At 40.2% G+C, this 20853-nt stretch overlaps 2 protein-coding genes across 3 annotated transcripts; one reads left to right on the top strand and one right to left on the bottom strand.

Annotated features, from left to right (window-relative positions):
• Window positions 1-1156: 1156 nt before the first annotated feature.
• On the bottom strand, window positions 1157-9878 carry zgc:152830 (uncharacterized protein LOC767682 homolog). The gene is made up of 16 exons (XM_042488705.1): window positions 9806-9878; window positions 8517-8558; window positions 8321-8411; window positions 7575-7723; window positions 6043-6151; window positions 5683-5810; window positions 5487-5586; window positions 5259-5334; window positions 4540-4625; window positions 3484-3588; window positions 3162-3237; window positions 2960-3078; window positions 2786-2869; window positions 2637-2694; window positions 1797-1978; window positions 1157-1687 (listed from the first exon to the last, which is right to left on the bottom strand). Exons 1-16 carry the CDS (start codon window positions 9814-9816, stop codon window positions 1550-1552), a joined length of 1554 nt encoding a protein of 517 aa, XP_042344639.1. The 5' UTR covers window positions 9817-9878; the 3' UTR covers window positions 1157-1549.
• A 1006-nt stretch (window positions 9879-10884) lies between these two features.
• fahd2a (fumarylacetoacetate hydrolase domain containing 2A) lies at window positions 10885-20273 on the top strand. 2 transcript variants are annotated; one of them, XM_042488708.1, is made up of 8 exons: window positions 10885-10915; window positions 12458-12729; window positions 14921-15137; window positions 16260-16319; window positions 16401-16563; window positions 18416-18524; window positions 19115-19202; window positions 20135-20273. In XM_042488708.1, the coding sequence occupies exons 2-8, from the start codon at window positions 12458-12460 to the stop codon at window positions 20195-20197; spliced, it is 972 nt and encodes a 323-aa protein (XP_042344642.1). In that variant the 5' UTR covers window positions 10885-10915; the 3' UTR covers window positions 20198-20273. The 2 variants fall into 2 exon arrangements, with proteins under 2 accessions (XP_042344642.1, XP_042344640.1); XM_042488706.1 differs by lacking the exon at window positions 10885-10915 and adding an exon at window positions 10932-11063.
• Window positions 20274-20853: the final 580 nt, after the last annotated feature.

Raw genomic sequence — 20853 nt, 5'->3', positions numbered from 1 at the left:
ATGTTTTAAAGAAGGATACAAACAACACAAAAAGAGGAATATTAAATTGAAAAAAAAAAACCCCCAAATAAGATTAAATAAATAAATAAATAATAGAATGTTCTAATATGTTAAAGATCATAGTAAATATGAAGCAATCACTTTAAAAAAGCAGATATTTCAATAGGGTGATCAATTTTATATTTTATCTTAAGTTTTTTCATCTTAAGTTTTGGGGGGCATTTAAGACTTTTTAAAATTCATTTAAGAAAAAAGCCTTTTCATTTTGCAACAATGGATGTGGTTTTTACGACAATTACAGTTAGATTAATCATAACACAGGGATCCCTCTGATTTTCGTGGTTAACATTTCAAAAGTTTTCCATGACTTTGGAAGGACCCACAATTAAAAGAAAAAATCTCACCCCACTTGCCCGGTGTTTTTCAAACAAAATTCAAAACAACAAACACTGATTTTGTTCACAGCTTCAGAAAATACAGCTTAGTGGGTGTTACAATACTTTGTAGAGTATCCACAGGAAATTCCAACAATTTGTATAATTATTACAATTTAATTACACACAAATTCCATTATTCTCTAAAAATGTTTAATGAAATTGACTTATTATATTATTAAATTGGCTTTTCCAGGCCCGTAAAAAATGTGATTATGAAATTGAAGGTTTTCTGTGACTGGAAATCCTGGAAATATATTGTGAGGACTATATAGAGTACTGCACAAAGGACTGTTACTAATTATCCTGACTCTTTCTATTATATAAATAATTTATAGTATTTGGACACTGTCAAAAGGCGTTTTTTTTAATGAAATAAATTTAAGAACATTCTGTTTTACCCGTTCTGTTATAGCAGCACAAAATTAAATACCTTGCTGAGTATGATATAGAAATGTGTGTATGCATATACAAATATGCATGGGGATACATGCAGAGGCAAAAATGTGTGTGTGTGTGTGTGTATATATATATATATATATGAGACAATACAGTAAGTTGTGGTGAGAGCATGTGCAGACTGTGAAAACAAACTGACACGCATCCTTTTGTTTTTGTCCCCGTAAGCCACAAGATTTCTTCTTCCGAGTCTTCTTTCTTTGATTAATTATGTATAATATGCAAACCTTTGCAAAAACAATTATACACAAGGAGCACAGAGGCTGTTTTATTTTTGTTTATTGATCATTGAGAAGTGCTTGTTTTAACTGGCACAAAGCGTCACTAACCACACAGCCAGGTCCCCAGTTTGTCGCACACACACAGACACACATATAAAAAGGATGGTACTTTTAGACTGCCATTTAACCCCTGAGTAGAAATGTTGATACAGGCCACTTAAAAACAGGGTCATCTGACTCTTGGTGCAGGCAGGACGAATGAGAGTAAAGAACATTCTTGCAGAGATCTGAGGTATTCAGGAATGCCAGAAATAAAATTTGGACATTCTGCATTGCGTAGTGTGGCAGGGATTTCACTCTCGCTTCATATTTGGACAATTATCAATTTGTGATGGCGTTCAGTGCAGAGACTGTGGTCTCACTGAGGGTGTCTGTTTAAAGACCGTCAGACAGGATGTAGTTGGTTGCCATGGCGAGGACGGGGGCTCCCGTTGGGACACCAGGGAAAGGACCGCTGGACCCGGCGATGTCAATGTGGGAGTACGGCAGAGGCTTGTTAGAATCCACACCATGCTGCGTTGGAAATTCAGGAAATACAAGTTAATCACTGCGATGCTACCGAAGTACATTTTTATACTTATACGCAGAAAAACGAGAACTTATTTTGACGCTGTGTGAGCACCTTGTCGAGCCCTGAGGCCATGATGAGGAAAGCTGCAGGGGTCTGATGTCCTCGAGGCGTGGCAGAGGACGGCAGGTTGTTGCACTGCAGAATGTCCTCGTACTCAGACTTTCCCTTGTGGAACTCGTAGTCCTCTCGTCTGATGCTGGACACCTCGAACACATCGCCCAAAGCCTCTCCAGCTGTGTGAGAGAGCGCAGACGTTTGTTAGTTACTGATGAAGGAAACGAAGCTTTCTGAGGCAGTGAAGCACTCTGAATGTGCTGGAAACTAACAGCTGGAGCTGCTTGTCATTTTGCGGAACATGTGGAAAACAATAAACATGTTGTTATTTTAGTATCTCGTCCTTGAAAAAAAGCTTGTTCATTTTCATTTGATTGGATGTTTTGACGTTATGACGTTAAATTCAATAAACTGGGGCGCCTGGTGGCTCAGCGGATAGAGCGGCGCCCCATGTGCAGAGGCTGTGTCCGCGCCGCAGCAGCTGCAGGTTCGAGTCCGGCCTCGGCCCTTTGCTGCATGTCTCGCCCTCTCTCTCTACCCCTTTCATGCTCCCACTGTCCTATCGATTAAAGGCAATAGAAGCCCCCCAAAAATAATCTTTAAAAAAAAAAAAGATAAATTATTTAAAAAAATAGATATTATCAATTATTGACATTTTACAGTGCAACATCAGAAAAAAAGTGATTCTTAATATCGTTCTTCTAGTGTCTTTGCAGATTTAAGACATTTTAATACAAATTAAGGCCTAATTTATAGATTGATAAACTTAAAGCCTTTTTAAGACTTTTTAAGGATCCGCAGGAACTGTGGTTAAATGTGTCCGTATAGTTTTCTCACCTTTCTGCCACTGAGCAGCATTTTGGTTGGAATGAGCCGGTCCGTTATCCATGATGATCTACGCAGAAACAAACAATGACTTCTACATCAGAGGATTTCTTAAATTTGTACTGTGTCTCAGTATGTGGCAGCGTATCAGCAGTACTCACAGAGTAGTTGGGCCCCATGGCTCTGATGGCATGACCAGTCAGAGTAGCGATAGTAAACAGCTGAGGAGACGTTTCCTGTAGCGCCTGCAGACAGACGATCACAGTGAGAAGGACAGAACTGTAGAGAAAGATGCACAAATTAACCAAAAAGTATAAATAACGAGACATTGTGACCTTCTCCTTCATCTCGCAGAGCAGGTCGACCATCACCATGCGTCCCTCGGCGTCAGTGTTTCCCACTCTCACTCTGCGACCCGCACGGGAAACCACCAGCTCATCGGCCACATAGCAGTCTGAGAAAACACACACAGAGGAGCTATAACACAGATCCCACCGACAGCAGGGTGTATGATGGGAAAAAGTTTATCATACCGACCTGCACCGACGCTGTTCCTCACCATGGCCATGGAGCCGACAACCTTCAGATGTTTTGGCTTCAACTTGGCTAAAATCTAGAGAGCAGGAGGGGATTAGAAAATGAGCAGTGATGCAAACCCAAAACAAATGCAGTTTTCCTCTAAGCTGTAAATCAGAGTTTACATGGAGGACAATATTCATGACTTTGCATCTGATTTCTGTGAAACATGACTCAGCAGAATCAAAGTCTGAGTCATCCAAGCTAAGTCACAAGTGTCGAATATCTTGCCCTGAGCCTCCTGACGATTTATTATTTAGGCGCAAAGAGAGAGAACGTCAACCTGGAAGAAGCCGGCCACAGCAGCAGCTCCACACTTGTCCCTGTGCATCCCGGCCATGAAACCACCGGCCTTGATGTCGGCTCCGCCGGTGTCGTAGGTGATGCCCTGGAAAACGACACATAAGAATCCACCTCTATTTAGTAAGCAGTCGGTTATATAAAAAGACAAATAATGCTAATTTTTGGCCAGTAATTTACCAAATAAACCCAAAGTTCCTCCCCAGTTAACTTTAAAGACAGGTTGCGACTAAGGATTATTTTCATTATGAAACGATCTGCTGTTTTCTTGATTATTTTGTCCACATAATATCAGAAAATAGCCACAAATATCCTTTATTATTTCCAGCATCCCAAGATGATGTTTTTTTGAACCAAAAAATTAAAAACCCAAAGAAAACTTACTATCATACAGTAAAATCTCTTTACATTTTAGAAACTTGAACCAGAAAATGTTTAGCAATTTGTTTAAGAAATTACTAAAACCATTATTTGATCATCAAAAAATTGTTGCAAATTAATGTACTATCAACAAACCACTAAAGCTTCACTTAAAAGCTGTGTGTGCATCTGTTTGCTACACAGCATTATGAAAATCATGTCTGCATCACATTTTCACCAAACTAGAGAACAATAGTCATTATTTGCAGCTCCAGAAAACACATGCAACAGCCTGTTTTTCCAAAACGTACTTTTATACCATAACCGTTTTAAATGAGCCCAATTGTATTTCCTGTTGTTATGCAAGGAAACTAAAAAAACAGTTATAGTTGCCATGTTGTAATGTATTTTGTATTATTGCTGCACTGCGATTTCCCCCAAAATAAACAAAGATCCGTCTCCTCTTATCTCATCACAGAACACTGCAGCTTTGTGTCACACTGTAGAATATCAGCTGATGTTTGCTGAAACTTTTATGGATCTTTTTGAGTTGTTAGATCGCTGTTTTTATTCTCTAATGTCCTCATGTTTGAAAGAGACTCTTTGGTGAGTGTCTGCCATCATATTTATTTTATTGGTTTTTATTGGTTCAAGAGCAGAACTCAGAGTCTCCTCTCACCTTTCCCACCAACATGAGCGTCTGCTGGACCGGTCCCTCTCCGCAGTACTGCAGCTTGATGACTCTGGCCTGATGACGAGGTACACCTGTATGAGCAGGATATTATGAAAAAGTCTGCAAACATCTTTCAAAATCCCCAATTCACTACAGTCTCGAAAATCTCTGTAAAGTGCCATTTTAAGAAGAGTCAGTGCATTGTTATTATTGTTGTTGTTGTTGTTGTTGTTGTTGTGCGTTTTCCTGTAATCAGGGTTCCTGTGGCGTAGGGCAAGTATTATTCAAGGCTTTTAAAGACATTTCTTAATACCACTCAGACTTTAGTTCAAGTTTAGTTCAAATTTCAAAATTCTTCAAACTAAAATTGAAGGACAGATTTATTTTGCCCAAATGTTTTTTGTAACATAAAACAGGACTTTTTTTCTGATGTAAAAGTTATTTTGCATTTCTCAATCTGCATGTGAGATCACACTGCTTGGATGTGCATCATCATGTGTTTTAGAGGATGAATTTAGTGACCAATATTTTTGAGATTTTACAATTCAATATAGACAACAATAAAAAAAACAACAACAATGATTTGTGTTTTGATGTGGACAGAGATTTTTTTTATACCATAGGTGTAGACAAGAATTTATTTTAAACTGGAGCAAGAAAAAATGCATTTTAAAAAATACCCCTGTACGTGTGGACTAGGCCTAAGGGCTAAAACATGTTCTTACTGTCAGCACAGCGGTTGACTGCAGCCAGACAGGGATACTCTTTCTCCAGGACCTTCACGTCGCTCAGCACTTCCACCTGGAGGTAAATAAACACAGACATGTTCACGCTCACACGATTGTCCTGTCCATGTTTCTACGCATTTCACTGCTTCTCAGACCAGATGATCGCGGACTTCCTCTAACAATAAAAAACAGGATTGTGTGTCTCTGTTTGCACACGTGATCTACCTGCACAGGGCTGTTCTTGAAGAGCTCCTTGACGTAATCGGCCACGCGAGGAGCAGCCATACGTTCAGGGTCCGAGCCACCGATGTCACGACACGCCAGTCTGCAGAGGTGAAACAGGACAGCTGATGGTGAACACGTGAACAGCTCAACATGAAGAAATCTTAGCAGGGGATGAGGTGAAGTATTTGTTACTCACCTCCCGCTCTCCAGAGCGTCGGCTAGCTCCACCAGTCTCCGGCCCTCAGCCTCCTGCGCTGCCCACAGACCCAGAACACACACCTTGTAGTCGGTGGGTTTGACTTTCCCCTCCCTCACTTCCAGCGGCTTTTGGGTGAAAAAGATTAGAAAATGTGATCATATTTATGCCAGAGATATACATTTCTTTCACGTTTGCCTTTTCAGAGCTAATAACGTCTATACATTCAGGTACAGCAGAGATCTTCAAACGCCACGACAGAACTTCTCATTACTTTAAAACAGTGTCTTTGTAGTCTGATCACCCAAGACAAGTCTGAAAACACAACCTGTCAGTCCTGATGAGGCGGTTTTAACTCACCATGTAGAGAGCATGAAGGGCCCCGAGCGCAGCCACCAAGGTGCTGTTCTTATAGTCCTGGTGAGGAGGGCAGACCAGCAGGGGGCGCTGCATGCCTGCTTTCAGCGCCCTGAGAGGACACACAGATGAGCAAAGGAGGGACACAGAAACTATGAGACACTAACAGCGGAGATAAACTTACTTTTTAACCACACTTTTTACACATAGACAACAGCTGCGTTTTGACGTTAATCGTTCAAATACTTGATGATGTGCTACACGTGTTACTATATCAAGCACGGTGTAACAATGCTGAATATATGTTACGCTGCCTCCACTGTTTCGTGCAAATTGCATCTTGCGTATATGTGACCTGACTTTCTGAACAAATGCAACCAACGCTTAAAAACAGACACAGGATGCATGAGGCAGACAACATGCGCCCCCTAGGGGTAGCAGAAAAAATTATAGTCATAGTACAGCAGCATTTTGTGTGGCAATATTGTATACATCTATATCTGTACAGTAGATACTGTATAGATGCCAGAGATAGACGCCAAGAGTTTGTCTTCGTATACATTAGTAATACTGCTAATAAAAAACTTTTGATAACCTTTTAGGGTAATAAAATCAATTGCTTTTCCAGTCCACTACATATATTTTTCTGCAATAAAAACGATTTGCTATGAGATGAAAAGACTGAGAACTTTATCTTTTTGGATAAAAGGGGTGTTGACAAATTTTCCACCTTGAACATAGTTTGTAGTTGAAAATAGATGATAAATTACAATATATGTTATTGCAACACTCAGCCAGGGTTTCCACGTTTTCATTCATTCATTGTCCATAACCGCTTGTCCTCGCAAGGGTCGCGGGGGGGGCTAGAGCCAATCCCAGCCATCATCGGGCGGAGGGCAGGGTACGCCCTGGACGGGTCGCCAGACTATCGCAGGGCCGACACATATAGACAGACAACCTTTCACACTCACAATCACGCCTAAGGGCAATTTAGTGTCACCAATCAACCTGAGCTGCATGTCTTTGGACTGTGGGAGGAAGCTGGAGACCCCTGAGAGAAACCACACAGACACGGGGAGAACATGCAAACTCCACACAGACCAAACCCCGTTCCAACCCGTGATCGAAACCAGGGACCCTCTTGCTGTGAGGCAACAGCGCTAACCACAATTTCTGGACCTGGACCTTGCTTTTAAAATATGTATATACGGCTGGGTTATGCAGTGCACCTCTGGGAGCGCAGAGCATACTCTGAGCACAGATGGAGCAGCAGAGCATCAGGTGCATCAAAAGAAACGGTTATTCTGCTGGGTCTAAAAGTTTGCATTCACTCGCAGCAGCTGCTCCTGTCATCCATCGATCTGATCAACAAATCAATTAACCACCCCGCGAGTCAAAAACTGCTGCTGAGGAAAAATAACTCATGTACAGGTCTGCCTGTGCTGCATTCACGGACCTGCAAAAACCTCAGAATTTAGAGAGGGGATCGTGGGGCCGCTTTTCATGTGTTAGCAAAGCACGGTCCATCCACTGACCTTTTGATGCCGTTGACTGCAGCATCACTGAAGCGCCTGACATCGTCATAATCACGGTTTACCGGGCCAGTGGAGGCAAATACCAGGCGGTTACCAGGGAGACCAGGGACCTTCAGGACCACCACTTCCTCCCCCAGGCCGCTGTCCACCTGGAGAGAGAGCAGGTGAGGAATCTAACACCACGTCACACCATGAACGACGCTTTAGTGGATAGATGTAATCTACGTTTACACCGAATACTGACACAACAGTAATCCCCCAATACACGACTATTTATAATGATTTGAATTGAATTATTTTCAAATGTTGATTATTAACTGTTATTTATTGGGTTGTCGTCATGTTTTGTAGGATAATGTGTATCATTCAAAATGCATGGTGCAAAGTCCCATACAACCTTTTTTTTAAAATGTGACAAAGAATTTTAAAAGTCTCTTAAAACAAAAACAATATTTTTTCAGGCTGTTTTTACCTCATAGAGTAAACGGTGCTGAATTTTGGTAATTATTTACTTTAAGACTAGACAAGTTTAAACTTTGAGTTAATTGTCAGTAAAATAAATTGTTAGGAAGATCCCTAAAAAGTGAACATTTTTTAAATTAAATTTCATTTATTTTTTTCCAGTCCATTATAAGAAATTTTCTTTCTTTCTAGATAATCTTATTTCATGCAGTTATCTGTGTGTGTGTGTGTGTGTGTGTGTGTGTGTGTGATTGGCTGCAGATGGTCACAGTACGAGGACTTACAGAGCTGTAGTCCTGCAGTGGTGCTTTCAGGCACTCCAGCTCCGTGGGCAGCGTCTCATGGCTCTGGGTCACCAACACGATGCCATCAAAACTAAAAAAAACAGCATCATGCAACACAACCGTCTGTTTTAAGACACCCAAACATAACTTACCCCGACAATCAAACAGGACGTGCAACATTTCTATTAATACTCACTTCTGGTTCTTGAGGTCGGTGGTCCATTCAACAGGCTGGACGCTGCACAGAGACACAAACACAAGAGTTATTTCCTCCTTTTTTTTGCAACGTCAGCATCGTGTGACAAGGATAAGGTTAAGATATCCCAGACGGAGCGACGCAGTCACACTCTCATGTCAGTGTTACAATGCAGGTTAATGATAACAGAGTGGGTCAAAGTGTGGAAACCAGCAAGACCTTTGAGATCGGATTGAATTTCAGCTGTTAAAACTCTGTGACAGGCAGCGAAACTTTGTACCACTTTAGTGTGCACGTAATAGAGAGCAATCACTTCAGTGTGGGCATGCCTCAGGTTTTTAACAGTGTGGATGAACAGGTGAACTTTAATGCACCAATTTGTGCCTTTTCTGCCCCAGTTTAAGGTGGGATTGTCTGGAATTTGTCAAAACAAAAGTCCTCTGCTACTTCATTGTTTTTTTTTTTTATTGTAGGGGACAACAACTTCTAAATTTTGAGGAAAACATGTCCATGACGACCAGGACAGAATTGCCACATTGTGATGAAAATTATATACAAGTTTTCAGCAGCCTGTCCAAAGAAAGCTCAGTGTGGTGTATAAGCTAAAATATAAAACATAAATCCCTCTTCAGATCTCCAAAAATCAATTGACATGTCTCCCACCCTTTCTGCACCACTCCCTCCCTTCTCATAAATAACAAACAGTCCCTTAATATTCAGGATTCTATTTTTCTTTAATCAATTATTTATTTATCAGGAAAAAACACAACGTCTTCTGGTTCCAGTGTATTAAATATGAGAACTGTCTGCGTTTCTCTTTACATTTCTTTTTTAAAAATGTATGTTATGCTTTGGAAACTTCATGGGCACTTCCCACTATAATTAGAAATCTGGCAGACTTTTGCACTCCTCAGACATTTTTGGCATCATATGACGGCTTGGTGATACACAAAGGAAGTGTAGTAAGACTGAAAGTGAAATCTAAGCAAAATAAAACCTGACTGGGCCCTTTAAGTGGAAACTGAGTCCAGAAAAAAACAAATCTCTGCAACATGAGAGGATCAGACTTTCTACGTCGACAGATAAATTAAATGACTAAATTAAACCAGCTGAAGAAACACATTAAACAGCAGCTGTGGGGTGAAGTGCCCCACTAACCAAACCCCCTCTGACTCTCCTCAGCCGTTATTTAATGCACAAAGCGCACGCGGAGGACGGCTGCACGTGACAAACCCGTTGAACCCAAACAGTAAGGAGGCAGGTGAAGCACGAGCAGCCGTTAATCTCACCTGGTGCACATTTTGTTCCTCCTTCTCCGGTGTCTTCAGGGTGAAAGAGGCAGCTGATAGCCGGTGACAACAGCTCCTTCCCCTCAGCGCCGAGCGGATGATCACGTGATCCGTTAAGATGCACTCGTGCTGCCTTCGCGTGCTTCTTCTAACTCGTAAAAACGATACACGTTAGTAAAATGTCACTTTAAAAATGTTGGAATATAACGAAGTACATTCACCCACATTCAAGTACTGTACTTAAATACGAAGGCACTTTTACTTTAGTAGAGTATTTTCCTTTGATGCTACTTCACACTTTTACTCCGCTCCATTTCAGAAGGAAGTAGATTTTTGCATAAAAACGTAAGTTTATAACACATCATGTTTCATTATACATTAAATTACCAAATATTTGACCAGTCAGTTAATTTACAGAAAATTGAGTGCCCTATTTTAATGGACATTTAAGTCTTTTTCTATTTAAAAATTTTTTTCTTTTAATATTCGTTTAATTTTTTTTTTTTTTACTTTGAGTGTTGTTGATGTGTTTTTTTTTCTTTTTTTTGTAACTCTGAGTTTTGTGGGGGTTTTTTTTTTTTTTTTAATAAGTACCACTCAATGCATGACTTTTGCGTGTAACAGAGTATTTTCACAGGGTGGTAATAGTACTTTTACTTAGGTAAAGGATCTGAATACTTCTTCCACCACTGCGATCAAAATATTAAATATCAACATTGAAATATCAATATTAGATTTTTTATTGTGTGTTTATAATGAATCTATGTTTATAATGAATCTAGTTATACATAGAAATGATACTGTTAATCATATTTATGGTAGTTGTGTTAAGTATGCGGAAGTTCCCACTGTAATTGAAGGCGCATTCGAGGATACACCTGGGAGTTGTAGTTTTAAAAACAAATTCAACAAAAGCGAAAATCTGCATTAAAATGAATATATTATGAATGTTTTTTTTCCCTTTAATTCAAAATAATCAAAATCACGGCTTTACTCTGCTGTTAGCTTCTGATGCGCTCTTTCTCTCGCTTTTGTCAGGATTGACCTCATAAACTACAAACACTAACCGGAAGTAGTTAGAAGCAGCGTTTTCTGTGCACAGGCGGAGAGGTGAGTACTAACCACAGACAGTGCAAAGGACGAAAAGAAGCAGCAGCCCTCCTAGTTATACAGTAACAGGTTACAGTGTCACATTCATCTGCAGTGGCTTTTTATCTCAGACAAAAAACATCCAGAAAAGCTACAGGTGGAGCTGCAGGTAGGCAGAAAGTTACCCGCTGCTGCTGCAGCTGCTCTCATGCTTTTATTGTCGTGGGTATGATTTACAGCTCTATTATCAGGTGACAGCAGCTAAGGATAATTATGCATCGTGGCAGGCATGCTGATATGATTAATACTTGACCTGTGTTGACAGCCTCGTCTTGACAAACTAGTTTGGGTACAAAGTGTAGCTGGGTACAGAGTATCAGGAGTACTGAGAGTTTAAAACTCTTCCTTTAGACAGTAAAAGGCAGAAAAGTAAAAAAAAAAAAAGTTGTGACATTTTCACAAACAACTGATTGCAAGGGCGTAGGTTTTACTTCAACATTTGAACACATAAAACGGGGTGTTTTCCTCCCAAAGGACAAACACAGGGAGCTTTTTACCTTTTATCAGAAGATATCTACAGTGAGGGCTATATATATTTTTCCTTGAGCCTCCCTGAGTGACTTGGGGAAAATGCATGACCCTCCCTCCACCTTAAATTAATTGTTAAAAACTTACTCATTGATGATTAAAAGTTAAAAGTTGCAGATGAAGTCCTGGCGTTCAATTAAGCCTCTCCTTTTCACTCTGCGTGTGCATGCTGTTTAGTTAGTGCAAACAGTTTATTTTAAAAAAATCATTTGACATGCCTCCCCTTTCTGCACCGACCCTCCCCTCTCATAAATAACAATCCCTGAAAATCCTGCACTGTGGTACATGAAAATGCACTAATTTCTGCCTTTTTTGCATCCATTTATGGTGGAATTATCTGCAATTTCATCAGTGTTTCGTGTCTTATATTTTAAGGGGACAAATGCACAAGTTCTTACGTGTCCATGAACATGTCAGTAGCATGAACATGCCAGAATGGTTTGCCATATTTTGTTCAGCATTTTATTCAAGTTTTCAGTTGCCCCCATCCAAAGGAAGCTCATTATGGTGTATAAAGACAAAGCAAGGTTGTGTAATTTCCCAGCAGGTCCAGTGTTGAAAAAGTGAATAAATCCATTTACCAGTTGAACTTAAACCAGGGATTTTTTTAATAATTGATTACTAATATATCAACAGAACTATGATAATTTTCACTGGTTTAAGCATCTTAAGTTTGTTTTCTTAAGAAATTCTTTTTTTATGGAATCCAACAGACTAACAACGACTTAAACAACTAAGAAATAAAAAAACAGAATAACAAAGGGATGTTGTGATTTGTACAGTGCTGCTGCGATGTGTAGGCTCAGGTGTGACGTGTTGACAATAATTAATAAAAATGGGAAAGATAATCTATTTGAGTCCTCCAGACATCCTCAGAGAAATAAATCTCATTTGCTGCTTGTTTGATTTCTATTTTCTCTGCTCGTCTGTCTTCTGTTTTCTTTCTGTCCTCACGTCACTTCGTGTCCTCCACAGATGAGACTTCCTCTTCGCTCCTTTTGCATCTTCAGGAGTTTATTCTCTCAAAGGCAGCAAACAACAAACCCACAGAGGCGAGGCCTGAGCGGGGCAGCGATGCGCCTGGTGCAGTTTCATCGCCATGGCGACGCAGGAGGCATCAGAGTGGGAGTGGAGCGAGATGACGGAGGGCTCGGCGTAGTGGATCTGAAGGCGTTTGACCCCTCGATGCCCTCGACGATGAGAGAGCTGCTGGAGCTGGGAGACAAGGGTCTGGAGTGTGCACAGAGGTACCAAACACATTCAGACCCACAGTTATTATACATCCGCACCCGAATCACTTCTTAAATCGTCATCATCTTAGCCAATCATGCTTTTCTTCCTCCCAAATCATCGTCTTCCTCCTTAACATCTTCACAGTTACACTAATCATCTTAAATCATCACATAGTTCGCACATTTTTGAAGTTGGTTTGTATAAAATTCAGACTGAGACTATTCTGTTTATCCCAGAAGGGCCATTCAGTTTTATAATGTAACTAGACCAAACACAAACCTGCAGACAAAAACAAGAAGCAATCAGCAGCAGTATGTCAGAGAGATCAACACATGGCCAAAAGATGCATACTGGCACCTTGTGTGGTCCAATGCGCCCACATAAATAAATAAGGAGCTGCTGGTCTACGGCTGCTTCGATCACTTAGTTTGTGTCATTATGTGATTTTGGTGAATCTGAAATCAAATGCAGAACAAAAAACAGACAAGTGTGCAAACAAAAACCGAGCTTTTGTGCTGATTACAATCTCTAAAAACACAAGAAAGTGACCAAAAACACGGAGTACAATTAAAATACGAGTCAAGAACTAAACTTAAAACAACCCGGGATAACAACGAAAAACTTGGGTGGAGGCGGCAGCGAACACGCAGGAGAACACAGGCAGGATCGCAGAGGAGGAATCACAGCAGGACAACAGACAAACTGACGAGGAGCAAAGGTCAACGCACAGGCAAATATACAAACAGAGGACTAATCAGGACGACATACAGCTGGGGTAGGTGGACGCTGGGTCAGGAGGGACACACAGGGACCGGCTGAAAATCAAAGGTGTGGCAGGGAACACAAGGATGGAGCAAACGAGACAAAAGACAGGTGGACAGAAAACAGGAGGTAAACAGACAAAGGCTGAGACAACTAAGGACACAGGAAAATCATAAGACAGGACAGGAGAACAGGAAGTCCACTCAACATGACACATGAGGAGTGATACTACAAAATAAAACAGGAAACAGAACATGAGTAACATTAAAGCGTAACAGAAAACCCCCAAACAGAGTCCAAAATATAACAAAATCTGGTATGACAGAACAAATCATTTCAAACGCCAAAGTCACACAATAAGACAAACTAACTGATGGAGACAGCGTCAGACCAGCAGCTCCTGTGGTCACCGATGTTAAATTAAATGACGGTGTCCGGTGTGACAGCAGGATAAAGTGGTGAAAATATGCCAAATATAAGCATGAATTTATATTATATTAGGTGGCGTAGGAGCCATTTAGAATGTGTGTTTATTTTGTGTTGTTATATAGTTTCATTTGGTACGTAAAGATGACAATATTTGACCACTAGATGGTAGTGTAGGTTTGAGTCTTTGATGTCACATTAGGTGTTAAACGAAAAGGCAGCACAGGTAAATCAGATCACCTAAATCTCACATCACAAAGTCATCAACTATCATCTCTCTGCAATAAACAGGAACAAAACCCAAAGATACTTAATTATTTGGACATTCACTCATTTCCTGGATACACGTAAAAAACAGCTTTCCACCTATGCAAGTGACTATTGAATTATTAGGTTGTTTTTTTTTTGACAGTCACAACAGGTGGGACTTTTTTTTCTTCTTCACAGCCGTACATTGCTTAGCTTCTGCGTGAAACTTCAGCCTGTTTCTATAAACTGAGGGTGTGCTGACTGACATCTACTGTATGTAATACACAGACTATCAAAATGTTCCCCATACAACCCCAAAAAACCTAAACTATCCCTTTAATAAATCATCTTCATGGTTTTCTTAATCTTTTTAAAACATCACGTTTTCCCTGCAATCTCCTAAATCGACGTCCTGCTTAATCGTTTTTATATTTTGTCTTCTCTTCTCAAATCATCACCACTCAACATATTTCATGCTCATTTTTAAGCACAGACGGTAAATTATCTTCCTCAATCAATTAAATTGTCTCTTCTTAAATCATCTTGTTCCTAGTTCAGCATCCTTTCTTTAATCAACAACATCCAAAAATCTGATTCCTAAATCATAAAAATCATCATCTTTGTGGTGAAACATGTATCTCCGACATCCTCTTTTTTCCTCTTTCTACAACTTCCTCATCATCTTTTTTTTATGTTTAATCAACTTTGTCTTAAATGTTCTTGCTAACGCCTCCTCCTCCTCCTCTTCCTCCTCCTCCTCCTCCTCAGAGCCTTGTCGTCCGGTCAGTGTGTGGTGGAGCGATCAGACATCCAGCTGCTCTCTCCCGTGTTGGCCCCAGAGAAGGTGGTGTGTGTGGGCATGAACTACCGGGACCACTGCCTGGAGCAGAACGCGCCGATCCCCAAAGAGCCCATCATCTTCAGCAAGTTCCCGAGCGCCATCACCGGGCCGTACGATGACATCGTTCTGCCCTCAGAGAGCCAGGTAACGTTATATGTCACTTTTTCAAAACACAAACTGACAAAGTGCTTTATGGGAAGAAAAAAAGGGGGAAAAGATATAAAAGGCAAATGGGTTTAAAGAAAAATGAGACGCTGTCGGAGTTTGTTCCCGAGGCTGTAAGTTTTCAGCCTTCAGGCTCTCCTGTGAAGAGCTGTGGCTCCTCCTCGAGGTCAGAGGGCACAACAACAACAACTCTTTGAGGTCTAACGGAGAGCCTTCTTCTATGTCAAGAGCAAAATTTAAAAATAAATCCAACCATCCAAATCCATCCAAGTATCAGGGAGCCAGTGGAGAGAAGCTGAACTCGCTGTAATGTGAGGACCTGGAGAGGATTCGTCCAGGCAGCTGAACACGGCGTTGCAGAAGTGGAGGCGTAACAGAGAGACTCAACAAAAAATTGTCTATAATGTGATCATATCTCTCCCATACTGTCTCGGACACAAATTTAAATGCAATCGTTCTTTTGACGATATTCTAGTCTCGCAATTCGGTTCCTCACCCCAAAGAAACCTGGGAACCAATAACAAGAAATAAGAGGGTACAATATGTTTTTTTTTCCAGTGTATTATAGAAAGAGATGAACGCAGCAACACACTATCAATACGTGTCTGTTGATGTTTTGTAGATAGTAAAGAGACCAAACCTGTGCTGCCTCCCAAATTCATACTATATACTAATTGTATACAGAATGTAGTTAATGCAGAAAAAATCAACATACTTAACTTTTTACACTAACAAGAAATGCTACGATACATGTGATGCTGAATGTCCTTCAAATGCGCTGTCAAGTTTAACCAATTCAAGGCATTTTTTTTTTATAGTCAAGTAACTTTTTGAGGCCGTCTCACCAACATTCGGAATATTTTAAAATTTTGTGCAGGTGTGAGCAGAGCCCCCATTTCATTTGTGCAGTGCATTGTTGGAAAACAGAATGAATAATTAGAATAATCAAAAAAAATAAGCTTTTTTTTGAATGCGCACTGACTGCTTTAAGTACACTTAATCCTATTTTGTAAAGACTCTACCAACTAAAATCCTGCTCAGAGTGTGTTCAGTTTGAACTGGGGACTCTGCTGTATTTCTTTAACTCTTGTGTGACTGAAGGAGGTGGACTGGGAGGTGGAGCTGGCCTTTGTGATCGGACGAAGAGGAAAACACATTAAGGTGAGCGTTGCAACATCACCTCTGATGACACTTTGATGCTCCGGTGACGAAACGTCTGTACTGACTCCTCTTGTCGTTCAGGAGGAGGACGCTCTCTCCTACGTGGCCGGGTTCACTGTGGCCAATGACGTCAGCGCTCGTGACTGGCAGATGAAGCGCAACGGGAAGCAGTGGCTGCTGGGAAAAACGTTTGACAGCTTCTGTCCTCTCGGCCCCGCCTTAGTGACCACTGAGGCTGTGAAAGGTGAGAGGGCACGAGAGACCACAGCAGGGTGAGCGAGACAGACAGACAGCCAGAGAGAGTGAGGGGGGTTAAAAGATAATAGTTACCATTGAATTTAAACATCGGCAGCATCAGTGAGTTAAAAAAATGCTACTCTGTTATTTCAGATAAGCGATATTTAAAATGTTTAGACCATGTTTGTCTTGTTGACAGGAAATCAAACTAACACGTATCATCACATATTTGTCTGACGTAGTTTGATGAAAGGACAAATTAGTAAATTGATGCTTTATTGGTGCTAGATTTGTTAAATTTGCAAAATTATTCTGCACTATACATAAACTACTTGATTAATCTTGCCAAATTTGTAAAAAAAATTAAATGGCTGCTTTATGTTTCTACTGAATAATTACAGAGTTTCTGCAGTAATCACCAAAATAAATTTAAGCCTTTTTAAAGGGAAAGTTCCCCAAAATAGATTTTTTTTCCCCTCTTTCCTGAAGTGCTACAAATCAATCTAGATTCAATTTAAAAAAAAATTAATTTGAAAAACTCAACAGCAATGACTCTTTCCTGAAATCATAAAGCGGTTTTCTCAAGATAATCCACAGACCTTGTTGTGAACAACTTCATGTAGGAACTATTTTATTTCTACTGAGCTACACCCACCAACTGTATCACCACGCAGAGGGAAGCGTGCATCCATTCGAGCAGCTTGTGCTCGTCACATCGTGGGATGATGTAAACATTAACGGCGTCCTCCTCGGCTGAGCTGTAAGGTTAGCTGGCTCAGCGGCGCTGGGTGAGCTAGCAGCAGGTGCACGCTTCCTTGCAGGAGGTGAAACAGTTGGTGGGTGTAGTTTGGTAGAAGAAAATAGTTCCTACATGACAACACGGTCTGTGGATTATCCTAAATAACCAGCTCATGATTTCTGGAGAAACTGCAGTTGAGTTTTTCAAATGTTTCAAATAAAGGCAGACATCTGTACGGCTGATATCTCCAACAATCTGCAAATCACACCAAAACAATCCAGACTGATAAATAACACTACAGGTAAGAGGAAAATATGCATTTTTGATTCTGGGGTGAACGGTCCCTTTAAGACCACTTTACTACCACTCAGAATAGGGAATATAAGGCTTAATAATTATGCTTATTAATCACATTTATTCATTTATTGAAATTTGTGTTAAGTTTGTCAGTGCTTTCCAGCCAAACTTTAATTCCTAGTAATAAAATTAATAATTTAACGTGAACTGGACCTAGATAAAAGGCGGAAAATTGATCAATTAACAAAACGGACAAATAATAAATCAGTTTACATTTTTGCTTAAACCAATAACTTGCCCATTTTGGGATGATTAGGTTCCCAGCTGCTGGAGCATGCTGACAGAAACTCCACAAAAACAAAAACACTCAATTTTTATAACATGGCTTTGTTGAATACTAAATTCTGATCAGTCAGAAGCAATAATACAATTTTAAATGAATATTTAGTGTCAGATTATTTCTTCAGTGAGCAGCTGCGTAACGAGGGATAATGTACAGTGAGCAGGTCATTACTGAAAACCAGACAGGGACCTGCATCACACTGTCAGGGCTCATTTTGCAATAATCATTTGCTTGCTGTACATTATTATCCCTGACATAACGTATCCTGACAGCGCGCACCCACTTACAGAAAAATAGATGAGAAAACATTTTCAAGGGCTGAAATTTAAGTCTTTTTAATATCTGTCTAAATGCTTTAATAATTGAATAGAACCTTGTATTTGCCATTTTGCTTTAGTTTAGTTCAGAAGTCAAAAACAAGAAGATAAAATATAGGCTACTATAATAAGGTGGTGTTTTTTTGTGCCATTCCCCCTCCAGATCCCCATAACCTCGGCGTCCGCTGCCTTGTTAATGGAGACACAGTCCAGAGCAGCAACACTGATCAGATGATCTTTAAGACGGAGGCGCTGGTGGCCTGGGTCTCAAAGTGAGTCCACTCAGTGTACCGTTTCTGCTCATGATGGTGATGATGATGGTGTTTTTTTTTCGTGCATTTCGACTTCACACAGATTTACATAATATATACAGAACTTTTCTGCTTCAGTAACTCGAGCTGAGGGTGCAGAACTTCCATTTAAGAAATTATGCAAATTAAATCATGTCAGAAACGAATCCAAAGAAAGGAGCACTGTGCGAGCAAATGGCCTCCGCTCTTTATGGAGTCGAAGCTGAAATTACATGCTTCATCTAAAGCTTATCAACCACGGCTGGCACCCTTTTGCCCCGAGGCATCCCGACCAACTGGAGCGTCGTCTGATCTGATCTGAGATTCTTGGACACAAAAGCCTCTCCCTCCCTCGCCTGACTTCCTGGTGACAATGTCTGTGTCGTTCTAAAATAATGAAAGCCTACGTCATATACTCAAGGATACTTTGGGGATGTTACTGTTTTGCACGCCCTGGCCTAATTTATATTTGTTGACCAAGTCTACACGGTGCACTTTCCATAGTCAATAACAAGTCACGCTCTTTCCTGATCTGAATCTGAACCTTCTCTGTGATTTTTTTCTCCTTTCAGGTTTGTGACGTTGACTCCAGGAGACGTTTTCCTGACGGGTACTCCTCCAGGTGTGGGTGTGTTCAGAAAACCACCCGTCTTTCTCAAGGTGATTTAATGTAGGAAAAAAAGGAACATTTCATGATAAATTAGATTTTAATGAATTATTCAATTCTACCAAAAGGGGATTTTCTGCCGTGATTGACAGCTTTGACAGCCAATCAATGCGCTTGCTTAAAGTGCTTCGTTTATCACTGACAGGCTCAGATTGCTTATTTTTAGTTTCCGACGACTTTTGGAAAGGACCCCACAGAGATGGACCTTTTTTGTAAAAGAGTAAGATCCTTTTTGGCTTCGAAACCACAACCACAGAATCCACCAAACTCCATTTAAATACACAGTAATTTTATCATCGTAAAACACACTTCATTCAAAGCTGACAGAAACAAAATAAAACTCACAAAAACCATCTTAGTTTGTCTTTCCACTGTTTCAACAATCACACACTCTGGATTGGTTGAAATAAACCAAATGTTAGATGTGAAGAAGTGGTGGCTCAGTGCACACTAAAATTACCATTTAATTAAATGGAGTCTGGAAGCGATGGCGAATTTGGAGCTGTTTCTGCTCAAACAAAAAGGATCTTGCTCTTTGACAAAAATGTGTATCTCTGTAGAGATCCTTCTTGTAATGTTATTAGACAATTCAAATAATAATATGAGCCTGTCAGTGGCACGTACATTGTGCCCCAAGTGGTCACTTTGCAGCCTGTTTCGCGTCCGGGAGCAGCCCTCTCACTTAACAGTGGACCAATTTTAAAAACCGTTGTCTCCATTGGCCTCTTTGACAAAAAAATATGGTAAAATAAGGTCCAGGTTGAAAAATATGTAAGTTATTCTTTAATGGAGATATATGATGAGGTAAAGGGAATCTTTAAAGTCTGTAACAGTGTTTGAATAGATGGTAAATATATAATACATATTTTATTTTGAAAGGAGTCAAGGTGTATTTTAACTAAGCGTTTAATGTTTTTCCTTTCAGAAAGGAGACGTGGTGGAGTGCCAGATCGACCAATTAGGCTCTATAATCAACAAAGTGGTATAAACCCCAAAAACTAAATTGCCGAAAAGTACAATCTGCTGTTGAATAAACTGCACTTCACACAATGAATTTTTAAAAACATTTGATTAATTTTTTTCCTGTGTGAAAATGTGTAAAGATTTCCTGATGAATGTTTTATTCATGATACTACAGTAATTGTGAGGAAGGATAACATTGTATTTTTACTACATGAAAACAGTGTAATTATGTGACTCACCATGCTGTTTGCGGCTTGACCTCAGTTATTTAGTCCTCACGAGCTGTAAAAATACGCCTATATCAGCAGCCGCCCACTCATGCGATAGAGCAGAAACTGTGAACCTCCTGACTTCTCCTGATTCAAATGGATACTTTCTCATAAAAAAAGCTAGTAAAGGGAGGAATTTAATCAAATAATAAAAAAAAAAATGCTGTCTTCAAAGTTGTTCCCCTACTCTGCCTGGGAGGAAAATTCTTCATAATTATGCTGATTCATGGACCTGCTTGATTCGTTTTCTTTTTGCCGAAATCTCTGAAGCTGATTTTTTTTTCCACTGACAGAAACAGCTGCAGAGAAATCCCCGGGCTGAACCGACACATTTCACATTTTTGCAGTAGTGTCATGAGGTGACTTTTTGTACCTGGTGATTATTTTTGACCACTGAGTCATTTAATAACGT

The sequence above is a fragment of the Plectropomus leopardus genome, chromosome 6 (genome assembly GCF_008729295.1).
Source record: "Plectropomus leopardus isolate mb chromosome 6, YSFRI_Pleo_2.0, whole genome shotgun sequence".
Taxonomy (NCBI): Eukaryota; Metazoa; Chordata; class Actinopteri; order Perciformes; family Serranidae; genus Plectropomus; species Plectropomus leopardus.
This window is presented reverse-complemented; position numbering and strand designations above follow the sequence as displayed.